At 33.8% G+C, this 14,789-nt stretch overlaps 1 protein-coding gene across 1 annotated transcript; it reads left to right on the forward strand.

Moving 5' to 3' along the window:
• Positions 1-4,037: 4,037 nt before the first annotated feature.
• On the forward strand, positions 4,038-13,502 carry LOC103604193 (unconventional myosin-VI-like; the record flags this gene model as incomplete). The annotated part of the gene is made up of 5 exons (XM_008588774.1): positions 4,038-4,173; positions 5,393-5,524; positions 8,417-8,443; positions 10,825-11,043; positions 11,577-13,502. Coding segments are annotated over 5 exons (714 nt in total), but the record flags the coding sequence as incomplete, so codon positions are not given.
• Positions 13,503-14,789: the final 1,287 nt, after the last annotated feature.

The following is a 14,789-nucleotide window of genomic DNA, read 5'->3' on the forward strand; positions in this document are numbered from 1 at the left end:
AAAAAAAAAAAAAAAAAAAAAAAAAAAAAAAAAAAAAAAAAAAAAAAAAAAAAGAAAATGATTAATTATGAAAGAAAAGAGCAAAGAAGGAAAATAAAATAATGTCGTTAACAAAATGTTGATGAACATGATGAAACTCCCATTTCATGCCACAGAATTAAACAAATATTGAGAAAAGTTACACTCTTCTGGATAATAAAAGAAAAAAAAGGTTTTGCCTTTGGGAAATATTTATCTTTGGAAGGTCAGAATGCTTCAGATCTTTCACTTAACTTATATATATATTTACTTATTTATTTTAAAGCATGTTTTGATTTAGAATTTTAGAGCTTTGAATACATCAGATTCTTATTTAAACCCTAACACTAAAATACATCTGCCTGGTTTACCATCATTATGTCTTGTCTAATTAATATTTACTGAGCAACACTGGTGTAGATATCTTTGTATAGAAACTAAATCCTGCCAAGTTTCCTGTGTGCATTTACAACATGCTATATGTATTCTATACATAAAAAATGCCACAGAAGCATGGCTTTCATGAAATCTTATCTAAGAGTTTCTATTAAAAAAAAATGTGGTTGAATAACATTAACTGGATTTAAACAAAAACTTTGCAGTGTTTTTATGGCTAGATTTGTTGAAAAGTATATCATAGACTTTTACAAAGTAAAATAATTGTGAATGGTTAATAAATCAATAATCCTGGAAAATACAATTTTTAAATTATACTTTTAGATTATACTTTTAAATTATATTTTAAGTAATTTATATAGTGTGTCTTTTATATAACTATGTTGTATTATCATTTTTCTTATAGGGAACAAATGGCCAATGAAATGTCAGAATTTTTGAGTAGGTTAGTGCAGTGTAATTGAGGAAATAAATGTTCACCTCAAAATCATTTTTTAAATTACTTTTGATTATTTGGACTAGAACCTGTTATATGAATAACCCACTCTTTCCATGTAAGTTTTCTGTACAAGAAATGTCACTTCCCCCTCACCTTACCGCAGCAGAGAAAAAAATGAAAGCAGTGTTCCTCTGAATTGGTGTTTCTCCATGGGGATACCATCGGCATTTTGGATGGGACAATTCCTTGTTGGTGATACTGTTCTGCTCATCACTGGCCCTCACCAACTCAGCCTCAGTAGGGGAATCCTGCCCCTTATCATGACAAAAATCAATATTTTGCATTTCCCCCTGGGGTTATGCTACCCCTAGTTTGGGAACCACTGTGCCCAGTTGGAGGGGAAGTAGAGGAAGAACATGGCTCCTGAGGGGCTCTGCACCATAGCACCCGGTTTAAAAACCACTGATGTAAATTGAGCCATCAAGGAATATAACTTCCTGGCAGGATCTGGTCCATTATCTTTGTAAATGGATATGAATCAGTAACATTTTAATTGTCAATTTTGAAGTTTAAAGTTAACTAAAACTGTTAGATTAATATATTTTTAAAATCAAGTTAGTTTTGCTACTACCTTACTGTATTGCTTATGTGATTGTCTTTATAACAAGTTTAAATAATCAATAAATTACACCTTTATCTTACTATTTTAACTCCAGAGATTAGGGGAGGGGCATTTAATTGCATTCATGTACTGCTTCTGATGCCAAATCTGCTTTTTAGCAGGTAGAGTTTTGTTTGTCATAATATCAGTGAAAGTTAGTAATATTAAAACCATATTTTAAAGAAATAATTTAAGTTTAATGTTGTTATTTTTTAGTGTCAAAACACACCATATATATTTTAATGCCTTATGTATATTCTGACGATCTATAAAACTGTACATTATGGAAATTCTCTTTAAAAAGCAACAACACCCATAATAATTTTCAGCTGCCCACTTAGAAGAGACTCTTGGAAGAGTTAGGAAAAAAAGAGAACTTTTTTTGTTAGTTTATTGAATGGTGGTTTGCGGATGTAGAAAATAAGAGTATTAGAGTAAATGTTAAAGCATAATTTATTGTTAAGGGTAATAGACCTTTGCTGACACACAGTGGCTCTTTTTTTTCTTTTGACTAGTAAGGGGATCGCAACCCTCAGCACAGTGTGGTCCGCACCATGCTCAGCCAGTGATCGCACCGGCCATCCCTATGTAGGATCCGAACCTGTGGCCTCTGCGCTACCAGCACTACACTCTCCCGAGTGAGCCACGGGGCTGGCCCCACAGTGGCTCTTTTTAAGCAAAGCAATTAAGGACAAAAGGCTGCATGGAAAATTGCCAGTCACACAGCTTATGAAAAATACAAACAGATTTTAACCATAAAAATACAAGAAGGACTAAATGGCTACAGATTATTCTTTAGCCAGTCTTATACGTAACTAACAATCACTATGTCAAAAATTTTAAGTATGTAGGGTGAAGTGTGCTATTTTTTATTCTGTAGAATGACAGCATACATAACAGACCTTTTAAAGAGGCAAAGGTACCTTATTTATTTTGTTAAGCTTAATATTGAAAGAATAATTAGCATCATTTAAAAAAATCAATCTCATTAAGTATCTGTGTCTTCCTTTCAAGAGTGCTATCTTTCAAAATGCAAAATAATGAGAGAATATTTTAGGATATTATACCCTGATCATCCCTCTTTAAGAGGAAATATTTTTCAAGTAGTAGATGATAAAGGAGAATTTCCTTGTGTGATAGCTCAGAAGCAATATTTTAATTCTTTAATGTTTAGTTCTTTTAATATTTGTGCCACCTTCTTTTCATGTCTTGAAATGATATGTTTAAACTCTTCCTTTGTTACATTGAGCTTAAAAGTCTTGCTATGAATGTTTGCTATGTGCAAGTGTAATCTTTTGCTGAAAAATAACGTTGATAGTTACAGAAAAAAATTGTTCTCATATTTTCTGATTAATGATCTCAACTTATGTGCATGAAAACAAGTCTCAAGCCTTTAAGTGGCACTATTATGAAAAGCTGAACTTATTCCATTTTATTGAGTGCCTTAGATTTTCTTTCCTTTTTTCCCATACAGATGTATTTTTTTCCCTACTAAGTGGGGCAACGTGTGCAACACTTGTGCCTTTTGAAATCTGTTATCTATCTCATGACCGAAAACCTCTTCCTGTAATTTACTAATTGTCATATTATGTCACTAAATATGAGGGTGTGATTTTTTTTTTTCCTTTTTGTCTTTTTTCGTGACCGGCAACGGATCGCAACCCTCGGTGTCGCGCCCGCACCTCACTCAGCCAGTGAGCGGCCGGTCCGTATGTGGGATCCGAACCCTCGGCGGGAGCGCCGCCGCACTCCCAAGCGGCGCACTGTAGCAGTGCACCACCGGGCCGGCCCTGAGGGTGTGATTTTTGTCTGCTTATAATGAGGGTACTTCAAAAAGTTCATGGAAAGATTTCATTATCTTTTAATTCTGTTTTTCCATGAACTTTTTGAAGTACCCTTGTAGAACTTTTCTAAGTGTTCTTACAACAACGAAGCCTAAAAAGTTAGAGGGGTTCTAGACTCCAGCAGTTTTTAAGCCTATCTTTAATGACTCTAATGCAGTGGGTTGCAGTTTGGCTAATCACCTGTGGATGCTATAAACATCCAGATGCCCAAGGAGATTCTGAGCCAGTAGGTGTGAGTGGAGCTTGGCTCTCTGTAGCTTTCAGTAGTCTCTGCAAGTGATTTTTACTTTGTGGCCTAAAGGCTCATAAACCATTCTATTAATCTTTCAAGCATGTTGAGGATTCCTTTTTTTATTTTAAGGAATATATGCAAATATATTGTTTAACTTTAGATGTTCATGTATCCATCAATAAGAACATTTAAACTGAAGTCTGGGAAGAAGTCCATGGTAGTAGAATATTAGAATCAGAAGTTCTGATTTAAAACCTAATATGGCTATCAAGTGGCATCCTGGAAAATTTTAATTTACTTGGCCATTTTTTTTCCCCAAACATCATTCTTAATCTCATCTGTCAAAAATTCAGTAATTATTATGTTTTCCAAACAGTTGTTTCCAGTTCTCAAACTTACACACATCATTTCTTGCCACTTCAGTCAATGTTTCATTCATGTTTCTAGTTTAAATTTGTAAAAATATATGATAATTACAGAGGTCCTGCTGTACAAGCCACCAAGGCAGCTGCTGGTATCAAGAAACATGATCTTAGTAAATGGAAGTATGCAGAACTACGTGATACCATCAATACTTCTTGTGGTAAGTGTGTAGAGAGAATGAAATACAGGAAAGGTCCATAGTGATGTGTAATGAAATAAATACCTAGATTGGGGTGGGATATATATGTATATATTTTGTTGTTGTTATTGTGTACATTAGCTTAAGCCAGTCTCTCTGTTACTCTCCCCTTGAAATGAAGGCCTACTTTATTCACTAAGCTAAAAGAAAGACATGATTATTAAATTAAATGCATTTTGCATATTTCTTGCCTTGGTCAGATAGGAAGAGCAAAGATAAATTATGGTATGGGCTGTGTATTGATGACTGGCCTTTCTAATGTTATTCATAGTAGTTAAATACCTATATGAGCTGAATCTTTTGGTCTGTGAAGGCAAAGTAACAAATCGCAATGCAGTTCTTTCTTTTTAAAGCTATTTTTCTTCCAGCAGACCAATTAGAGTAAAACACTATATCCAGAGGATCCACAGTTATGTTCTTGTTTAAACCACCGTGTTTGAACTCAGGACATTATGACTAGGAACGAAAGCGTCATAATTGTACAGAATTCCTCACTGTTTTTTTCCTCCTCACTGAGTGTTTGTGCATAATTATAGAAAATATGTTGCATGTAAATCTACCTTGTATTTGAGCTCAATGACTTTTTATTTTCCTGACAAGGTCTGTGTCCTTGGACCGGTGACTTTAACCTCTCCAATTTAATTTCTTTATATATGAAAGAAAGACCTTATTAGTTCAGGGTTTTTTGTTTTTTTTTTGTCTTTTGTCTTTTTCCGTGTCCGGCAACGGATCGCAACCCTCAGTGTTGCCCCCGTACCAGACCAGGGACCGGCAACAGGATTGCAACCCTCGGTGTTGCTCCCGCGCCTCGCTCAGCCAGTGAGCGGGAACCGGTCCGTATGTGGGATCCGAACCCTCGGGCGGGAGCGCCGCCGCGCTTCCCAAGCGGCGCACTATCCAGTGCGCCACCGGGCCGGCCCCTAGTTCAGGGTTTTTGAGTAGAGCAAGTCATATATGGTAGCAATGTATAAGAAAGTACACTGTAAATATAAAAGTATTATAAAATGCTCCTCTTTATGAATACTTAGCTTATTTTTTTATTTTGTACTATTAAATATATACAATAAAGTTTTCATTTTTATGACACAAAATAATTGTTAGATGAATAAATTAGGATGTTAATACTTTTCTTTCTTTCTTTCTTTTTTTTGGGGGGGGGCTCTTTTTATACAATCCATAGATATTGAGCTGCTGGCAGCTTGCAGAGAAGAATTTCATAGGAGGCTAAAAGTATATCATGCTTGGAAGTCCAAGAACAAGAAGAGAAATACTGAAACAGAGCAACGTGCTCCAAAGTCTGTTACTGATTATGGTAAAAACAAATCTGTACTTTTGAATGTTACAAAGTAGATGTTTACAGTGTAAATGCATGTAACTATAAATTAGACATTTAGGTAAAATGTTCAGTATAAATTTTCTCTTACTGTAGAACTGTGTTTCGTTGAACCTGGTATAACAATGATAACCCATCTTTTATAGCATTATTTCTATTGAATATGTCTTTAAAGTCATTTGTTAAGATATATTGAATTAACTTGTTAAAATTAATTCTATAGGTAAGAAATTTCTTGTCTGTACTGACGAGGTTGTGCAACACTGTTGTAAATACAGTTTTTCCACATATATATACACACATACATCAAGATCACATGTGAAAATGTGAAGATTACAGTGAACCTTTTACTTGAAATGTGAAATGAGTTTTACGTAGGAAAATGAGTATTTATATACTTGCTAAAAAGGGTAATGTTTAATTTTTGTTTGTAGAATTTTTTCTTATTTTTAAATTTACTGTAGCTCAGTTTTTAGGAGTATTTCTCTGAAATACCCAAATATTGTTATCTTTTTTATATATAGGCTTAAGTACCTTCCTGTTCCTTCCAGAATAGGATTGTTGCCTGGAAAAAGAAATAATTTTTTTTGTGTGTGTTCTCCATTAGCACTCTAATTCCTTTGTTTTAAAAAGAAGAATATTTACTATACACACTGTTTTATAATACTGTGAAAATATAAGAGTATGAGATATTACCTTGGTTGAGACGAAAGTTTTGCCTAGACAGAATTTGATTTTTTGACTGGGATCCTAAAAATGGATTTTGTTTCTTTGTCATACAAAAGGCCAAGTTGTATACTTGAAATTGGAAAATACAGCAGGGTAGATAAAACCTAGTAAAATCATGAACAAGCTCAATACTAACAGAATATCTGTGATATATGAGTTATACTTTAAAGCAATAATTGGAATTTCATTTGTTCAACTTGCTACTTTTAAACTGGCACAATTTATTAGCTTAATTTTGGTTAATGACAAGGTGACAGCAGATTTAATGTTTTTCTTTTTTTTTTCTTTTTCTTTTTTTTAAAGGGGTATATTGACAGCACTTGGGTTAGCCAGTACATGACCCAGGGTGACTTAGAAAATGAGCTCTTGTTTATATTTTGCTTTCCTCACCACCTTCCAAGTAAATAAAAGCAATGTTTGAATACAGTCAATTAAATGGTGGAATTTTAGTGTTTCTAAGTTGTTGAAAAGAGTAGATTGAGTGAGACAATATTGTTATTAATAAAGGAGATGTTAGTGCTAGTGATTGCTCATGGGGTGTTATCAGTCAGAATATAACCCTGCAGAAGGGCAGCGAGAGATCACCTGTAACTAAGAAATGGCAGGTGGAAGCCCCACTAAACGTTGTGACCACCACTCTCTTCTCAAGTTTAGGATTTTTTTTTCTGTGAATTGAAGATGACAGGATGGTTCCATTACCTGTTCACTGCCTGTGTACTAAGTTTCCTACCACTTTTGTTTTATAAAAAATGGCAATGGGCTTTTTTTTTAAAGCTGTTAATGTTCTAACATTAACCTGACAGACTTTCAGTACATTGTATTTCATGATTTATATTTCTGAATGATTGCATTTCTTAAAGCAAAAAGAAATTAATGTTGTAATATCTGGCACACATATTTTAAATGAATATACAAGTATTTCTTGTATTTTAAAACCGAACTTTGATACCTTTCTCATTCAGTTGCCCAAAAAGGTGCAAATAATATGTGGCTCCCCTTGCTGATTCAAGTACTAATTCTGTTCATAGTATATTATTTGGGAGAACGAAAGAGTAGATTAGGAAAATTTCCAAAGTGTCTCATCCAGGTATATGAACAAATTTAGCCTTCAGAGAATCAGATTATGAGCCATTTTCAGGATGAAGTGTAACTTCTGCTCTGAAAAATACTTTCTTCCTTTTCTCTTTATTTTTTTCTCATGTAAAACTTATTCTGAAACAGCAATGTAGCCAAAGGAAAGCCGAAGAGCACCAAGATGCTTAATGGCACAGATGAAAAAATTTTATACTTACATAGTTTCCTAATAGGGTAGCTAAACAACCTTTAAAAGGAGCTGCTGTGTACTCTAATATTTAGAAGGATTAGAATTAATTAGAGAAAAGAAAATGACAACTTGTGATTTAAAAAATGTAACTTGATATGATTGACTTCAAGAGCAGTACATTCACAAATCACGGTAAATTCTTATAAGAGTGAGGGAGGAGCTTGAGAGGACCCTCTTCCTGGTGCTGGACTGGGTGAGCATGCTCTCATCTCATTTACTGCAGAAAGGGATTTTCAGAAATGAGTTTTGGAGCAATTACCCAGTAAATATTTATAATATTTAATTGTTTAAAAAAGTGATTTTGGTTTTATGGTAAATGAAAATGGCATGAGCTTAAGATTTACACTATTTGAAGAAATTAAAACATATTGAGTATATGAAAGAGTAGCGATGCTTTTTTCTACTCTAATGGGTAAATTTTCTGATGAATTTATTAATTCTTTTTTCTATGAAAATTCTAGTGGTGTGTAAAAGGTACTAATAATGTCTGTTAAGTCATTGTGTTAGGCTTGTGTTTGGATATTACTTTGTCCCAAACTACAAATTAAGTATAATTTTTAAATTTTGGTTTTCTTCATATGTGCCTCAAGCAGAATTTCCTAAAACTTAAGGGATTAAAATATCCTTAAAAAAAAAAAAAGAATCAGAAAGCAGCACCTACACGTCGGTAATTCTGACAGTACTCATGTTTGGCTTATGGATAGGATAATTGTTAGTCACCACCTCAATTGATGGGAAGGTTTTATAAATTACAAAAATGCTCATTTAACAGTTTTGGCATTTTTATCTTTTCTTCAACCTAAAATATTTGTTCACAGATTTTGCACCATTTTTGAACAATTCACGTAAGTCAATGGGTGGTAACTCATGAGCTAACTGGAAGATGGGTTAAAATACTTTATCAAGTACTAACTTCTATTGAACATTGTTTTGCTACAATTTTAAATGGAATTGTAGTATGTTAAAGTTGCTATATCTATATTAATGTATATTTTAATTTGAGATGATGCTTTTATTTGGATCATTCTAAAACATATGCAGAACAAAATCTATTGTTTTATCAAATTACTTTCATTTAAAAAATAACTAGCATTTTAAACTGAGTATACACAATTCTTATTGTAGCAAAACTATCTTAATGTAGTAGCTGATCTTTTAGAATAAAGACTAACTTTTAGGTGCTGGTTTCAAATCGCGTATTTTCAAACACTGTGATGGTATCTGTATTTCTGTCCAAAGAGATTGGAGTTTCATATGATAGTATGCATAGGTTTAATAATGATACCTCCTAATGGGAAGAAGAGATTATTGTTTTTTTTTTCTTTTATATAGCTTCCTATGATGCACATTATATGATAGTTTAAAATCTTTGTGGGTCACCTTAGTGTGCTCTAAGTTTCTTCTAGAATCAGTTGAGTAATAATGATTTGGATATAATGCCATATTTATTTGCCAACTGGTTGGGCCTGATTTTTTTTTAACTGTTTCTCAGGATTTATAGGGCTAAAATTGAAACATATGTCATACTTTTGAAGATAACACAATTGGATGTGAAAGAAACCTAGTTGTTTAGATTCGTTTCAAGCTTTTAATGTATCTTTGTACTTTTCCAGATATTAGTTTCCAGCCTTCCCCCCAACAAAATTTCAGTTCTCCCATTAGTAGAAAAGCTATAAAAGACTGTGTGTTGGGTTTCTTAATTTTATAAGTTACAGGAGACTGTTATTTTAAAAGTAAAAAGTAGGTATTTAATGGATGACTATCTGTATCATAGTAAATTTCCTATCAAGTAGACATTAAATTCTAATTCAGTAATATGGAGGGAGGTTTTTTTTTTAATCCTTTAAAAATGTTTTAGTTTTGAGTTAGTATATTTTCCACAAAATAGGCAATTTTTAAAACTTAAAATGGAAACATTGAATTGTAACTAGCTTTTGGGGAACAGGAACAAAAGAATAAATAAACACATCTCTGTTAATATGCTTAAAGGTGGTGCAGCTTCACTAACAAAACTGGGCCTCTCTCTCTCTCTCCTAGGCATATATAGCTTTGCTAACTGCCTTTTGCTTTCTCTGGTTTACAAAGAAATAAATTCAACTGCTATAAAGCTTTTGATATTTCTTGGTGTAAAAAGTAGAATAAGAATATTTTCATCCTTTTAGTATTTTCAAATTCTTATAAAAGCCACGTAGCTGTTCATGACTTTTATATCATATATATATATTATATAAGTTTTCACTGACATACTTCGATTTTCATAGTGAGATTATTAATTGAGCTGCAGTAAATGGTTGGTCCACTTTTAAAGTTGTGAGTATAAAGCATATTAAACAGACTTACCTAAATTATGCTGCTAAAGATGTAAAGTCATTGCCCCAGGGAAATGTTTACATTTGCAGGTGAAATAAAAACCTAATTGTTCAGTAATGAAAATTGAGCAAGGGAAAAAAGGTTGATATGAGTGCAATGCCCCGTTCTAGCAGAAAAGCAGGATTTTTCTTTTCTGTTGGCAAGGAGAACCAAATGTTATACATTTTCCACTTATTTCAGTGGATTTTATTCCAAGAGAAATCCGATTTCAGAGTAAGTAAATATCTTTGAGGGAAAGTTCATGCTTACTGATATAGGTTTTTGGTGTTTTTTTGTCATGAGGTTGTTTAGATATTATTAATATTTGTGTTATCTTGGCCATTTTAAATCCCAAAATCAGTTGGCAAAAGAGAAAAATTTTCTATGGCTTCCACTTTTTAGTGGAAATTGTAATTAAACTGACAAATGTCTATATCCTTCAGATTTTTGAAGTTACTGTTTATTTTATTGTAAATAGTCCAATAAAACTTATTCTGCAGTGTTCATTTGAACTCTTGGAGGACAAATATAAACCTAATAAATAACACTAGTTTCCTTTCCTGCCATATGAGTTTATTTTAGGTTACTGATACAGTAATTTGTGGGAAGCTGCTAGGGGTTTGTTGTTGTCATTGTTGTTGAGGTGTGTGTGTCTGTATTGCATTTGCAATGCCAAGGAACATCTTTAGGGAAAGACAGTTATAAGAAATCACACTCTGAATTGTATTTATTTGTAGGCAATTAATATTTACATTTTGTTTTAAATTTACTATCAGAAACCTCTCTTTTTAAAAAAATTGTTCGTGCATTTTCGAATTAATGGCTGTTTTCTTTTCCCTAGAGCTGCTGATGTAACTTTTCTTGTTCTGTGTAATAGCCCAGCAGAACCCAGCAGCTCAGCTTCCTGCCAGGCAGCAGGAGATCGAAATGAATCGACAGCAGCGCTTCTTTCGTATCCCATTCATCCGCCCTGCTGACCAGTACAAAGACCCTCAGAATAAGAAAAAAGGCTGGTGGTATGCCCATTTTGATGGACCGTGGATTGCCCGGCAAATGGAACTCCATCCTGACAAACCACCCATCCTTCTTGTGGCTGGTGTGTATGACTCACATGAAAAAAAATTTATAAAACCAAAAAAATTATAAGCCCTCTGAATGAGACATTCTAATATATAGTGTAACAATTCCACAAATTTCAGCACTGAAGGATAGAGTTTTGTGGTTAATCACATTTCCAGTTCATTGAAAATTAACTGATTTATGATGTGAAGTTGCTTGGATTCATTATGTCCTTGTAGAGCACAGAGAAACTTATCTTTGTCCTAAGAATCTTTTCATTGATGTTTAATTATATCCACTGATTTGTAATGGCTTGAGGAAATGTAGCATTTTTATTAACCCTGATAACATGTTTGGTCAACTGCAGTGTTTATAAATTTGAAAGGTCCTTGGTGGGGGACAAATTTGTTTCTGGTGAATTTATTAAGCAGATTTCCATCTTAGAGGGAGAAAATAAAGTCTTAAAAAGTTGCCAAATCTATGAGAATTGATATGTATTTCAGGAATAAAGTTGATAAGAAATGATTCTGAGGAGAGATATGGTAATTTTCTGACATCTCGTGTATACAGGTAAGGACGATATGGAGATGTGCGAGCTGAATCTCGAGGAGACTGGTCTGACTCGAAAGCGAGGTGCTGAGATCTTGCCAAGACAGTTTGAAGAAATCTGGGAACGCTGTGGAGGCATCCAGTACCTTCAGAATGCGATTGAGAGCAGACAGGCTCGGCCCACATACGCAACAGCCATGCTGCAGAATCTGTTAAAGTAGATGTTGTACACCAGCCTTATAACTGGGGGCCCTTGCCATGGTATAGGTAGGGTGTCTGCCCCAAAGATTTAACCATTCCATGATCATGTTAGAGTTACTTCTACAAAGTGAACAGATTTTATTAATTATGACTTTTTTGTGAATTTGTTTAAGGTTAATTATGGTAGTAAATTTGGGGCCAGAAATTATTTTCTTATATCCAGCTGTAATTCTTGAAACTCATTATTCTAATACTTGTTACACTTGGACAGATTCTGACATTTCTCATTCTTTGCCAACAGACTACCTTATGTCCATCATAATTGTTCTCTAGGAAAAGAGAATTTTTAAAGTAATTCAAAATACTTGATTTTTAAGAATGGCACAGTACCATATAACTGGAGTAATGAAACCTTAGCTTCAATTTCTTACAAGATATAAGGCATTTAAAATGGTCAAGGCACTGATGTTTTGGTCTGAAAAGCTATGTACTTTCTTTAATTAAGAAATTCATGGAAATTTCTATCAAAGGCAGAAATTCTGATTTTTTTCTTCCATTGCAGTGTGTCTTTGAGTGAAACAGTTCTCCCTAAGTTCCAAAATTCTAGGAAGCCTTAATGTATTTGATGTATTTTGTGATAAAGAAGGTACTAATGGTTTCCAGCACAGATTTTTCTTTTCTATCACTTGTGTGTTGCTGTCAGGATATTTTTATATTTCATGAATAAATAAAGGAAATTCAGATTGTTTAAATGCCTAGAAGTTTTGAGATAAGTTTTGTTTCATTTAGAAAAGGAAATAGGTTTTAAGTGGTACTATGGCTTAACTGGACTGAATTCAAGTATTCTTTAACTTCATCTCAATTACAATTTTTATATCAGAATCTTGTCCAAGTTGTTTCATGTGATTTAAGTTGGTGTTCTGCTTGAAACATCTTTCTTTTTAATAAAATTCCTAGTGTGTTGGCCTTTGAGATTTTGGTAATAGTAGAGCTGTTTTATAAGCTTTGTAATTCAAAAGCCCTTGTATTTAGTTATTGTTTGTTTCACATAACTGATAATTAAAAAGAAAGATTTCTTTGTGTGCTGTTAGTTTTGATCAAATGTCATAAGTTTCAAATCTAATATTTATGACTTTTATATTAGGAATTTAAAGACAAAAATACATCAAAGAATTATGTTGACATAATCTTTGTTTTCTTTGGCAGTTGGCCGGTATGGGGATCCAAACCCTTGACCCTGGTGCTTGGTGTTACCAGCACTGGCTCTAACCAAGTGAGCTAACCGGCCAGTCCTGACATAATCCTAAGGAGTTTTGTTTATCTTTTAGAATAATATTAGAAAGTAAAATTGTTCTCTACACCTTTTTTATTTTTCCAGCTTTTAAGGACTCTAACCTTTGAAATGAAATTTAATGATCTTTTTTTTTTTCCTAGAAAGAATACCTCAGTTAGGAAAATATTTCCCAGCTGATTAGTGTTTGTGAGCCACAGACACTGTTTTTAGAATTGCTTCTCTCATAATATGTGTCTTATTACATAAATATTTATTTATTATGATACCGTGCAAATGATTGTCTTGTGTTAAAGAAATTAAATGGTCCTGCATGTGCTATTAATTGAGAATGTGAATGTGATTATCTTTTGAAGGCTGTATTTCTGCACAGGCTCACCCACCTTGGGTCATCTGGTCCCTGTAATTGGTGACAAAAGGTGTAGTTTCTGAAATAAATGACCTGTTCTCTCTCATTTCTCGCATTTAATTGATGTTTTTATTTGTGTAGGATAATGAACGATAAGCTTTGTATCCTAACCAGTAACAAGCAAAGTCCTTGAAGAAAATTTAGTAACCAAAATGATTTTTAATGGCTTGTCCCTTTAGTAGTATTCACAGAAATAGTTTTATGTGTCTCCTGGATAAATTAATAGGCACTGGATGGAAAATTAATCAAAAAGGTTAAGATTATTATACTGAGGAGACTTAACATTTTGAAGAATTTGTCATAATTATAGCAAAGCATTATTACAAGTCTTTAGTTTTTAGTCCAACGGTTAATAAAATAATAATCTTAGGCCATTTTATTTCTAATTATGTCACATAGCTGTCCTAGAACTTATCTATTTAAATAGTCTCCTGAGTTAATTTTGGCTTCCAGGGGAACTGCCCTAATTCAGATAGACTTAGAGTAACCTATATACAATGGATGCATATGCACACAGAAGCCCCTTGGCTGGTGAGACTTAGGACCCTGTCAGCCTTTTAAGGGAAATAACAGAAATGGTTTTCTAAAAGATGTTGATACAGCTACTTTACCATCAAATGCATAAATGCTAGGTGAAAACTAGTAGAAATCAAAATAAATTAACTCATATTTTAATCAGTCATTTTAATTGAGATTTAAAATGAGAAGTTTAAACCAGTGTACTGTATATAAAGAACTAATTTTCTCTTAATGCTTGTCTCACTCAATACTATTCCTTCCATAGTGTATGCTTTGCAAAGGTAGGCACACAGAAAATATTAAAAGTGAGAGGGCAAAGTGTTTTCACATTCATTTATATAGTTCCTAATTTTACTAATACATGTATTGTGAGATATGTATTACGAGTGAGGGGTATTTACTGAGAAGAGGAAGTTTCTCTAATTCACATATATTAAAAGAACACTAAGTTTTCTTTTCTTCTTTTCTTTTTTTTTCCCCCTTTTTGTCTTTTTTCGTGACCGGCAACGGATTGCAACCCTCAGTGTTGCGCCCGTACCGGACCGGGACCAGCCACGGGATCGCAACCCTCGGTGTTGCCCCCGCACCTCGCTCAGCCAGTGAGCGGCCGGTCTGTATGTGGGATCCGAACCCTCGGCGGGAGCGCCGCCGTGCTTCCCAAGTGGCGCGCTGCAGCAGTGCGCCACCGGGCCGGCCCTACAGTGACTTTTTATGTCATTTTTTTTCCTAGTAAAATAGTGAACCCTTTTGTAAGCAAATAAGAAAAGATCTTCTTAAGTAGAAAGTAGGTGGAACGTAGTTGTGGAAGATTAGA

Source organism: Galeopterus variegatus, unplaced genomic scaffold (genome assembly GCF_000696425.1).
Source record: "Galeopterus variegatus unplaced genomic scaffold, G_variegatus-3.0.2 Scaffold5027, whole genome shotgun sequence".
Taxonomy (NCBI): Eukaryota; Metazoa; Chordata; class Mammalia; order Dermoptera; family Cynocephalidae; genus Galeopterus; species Galeopterus variegatus.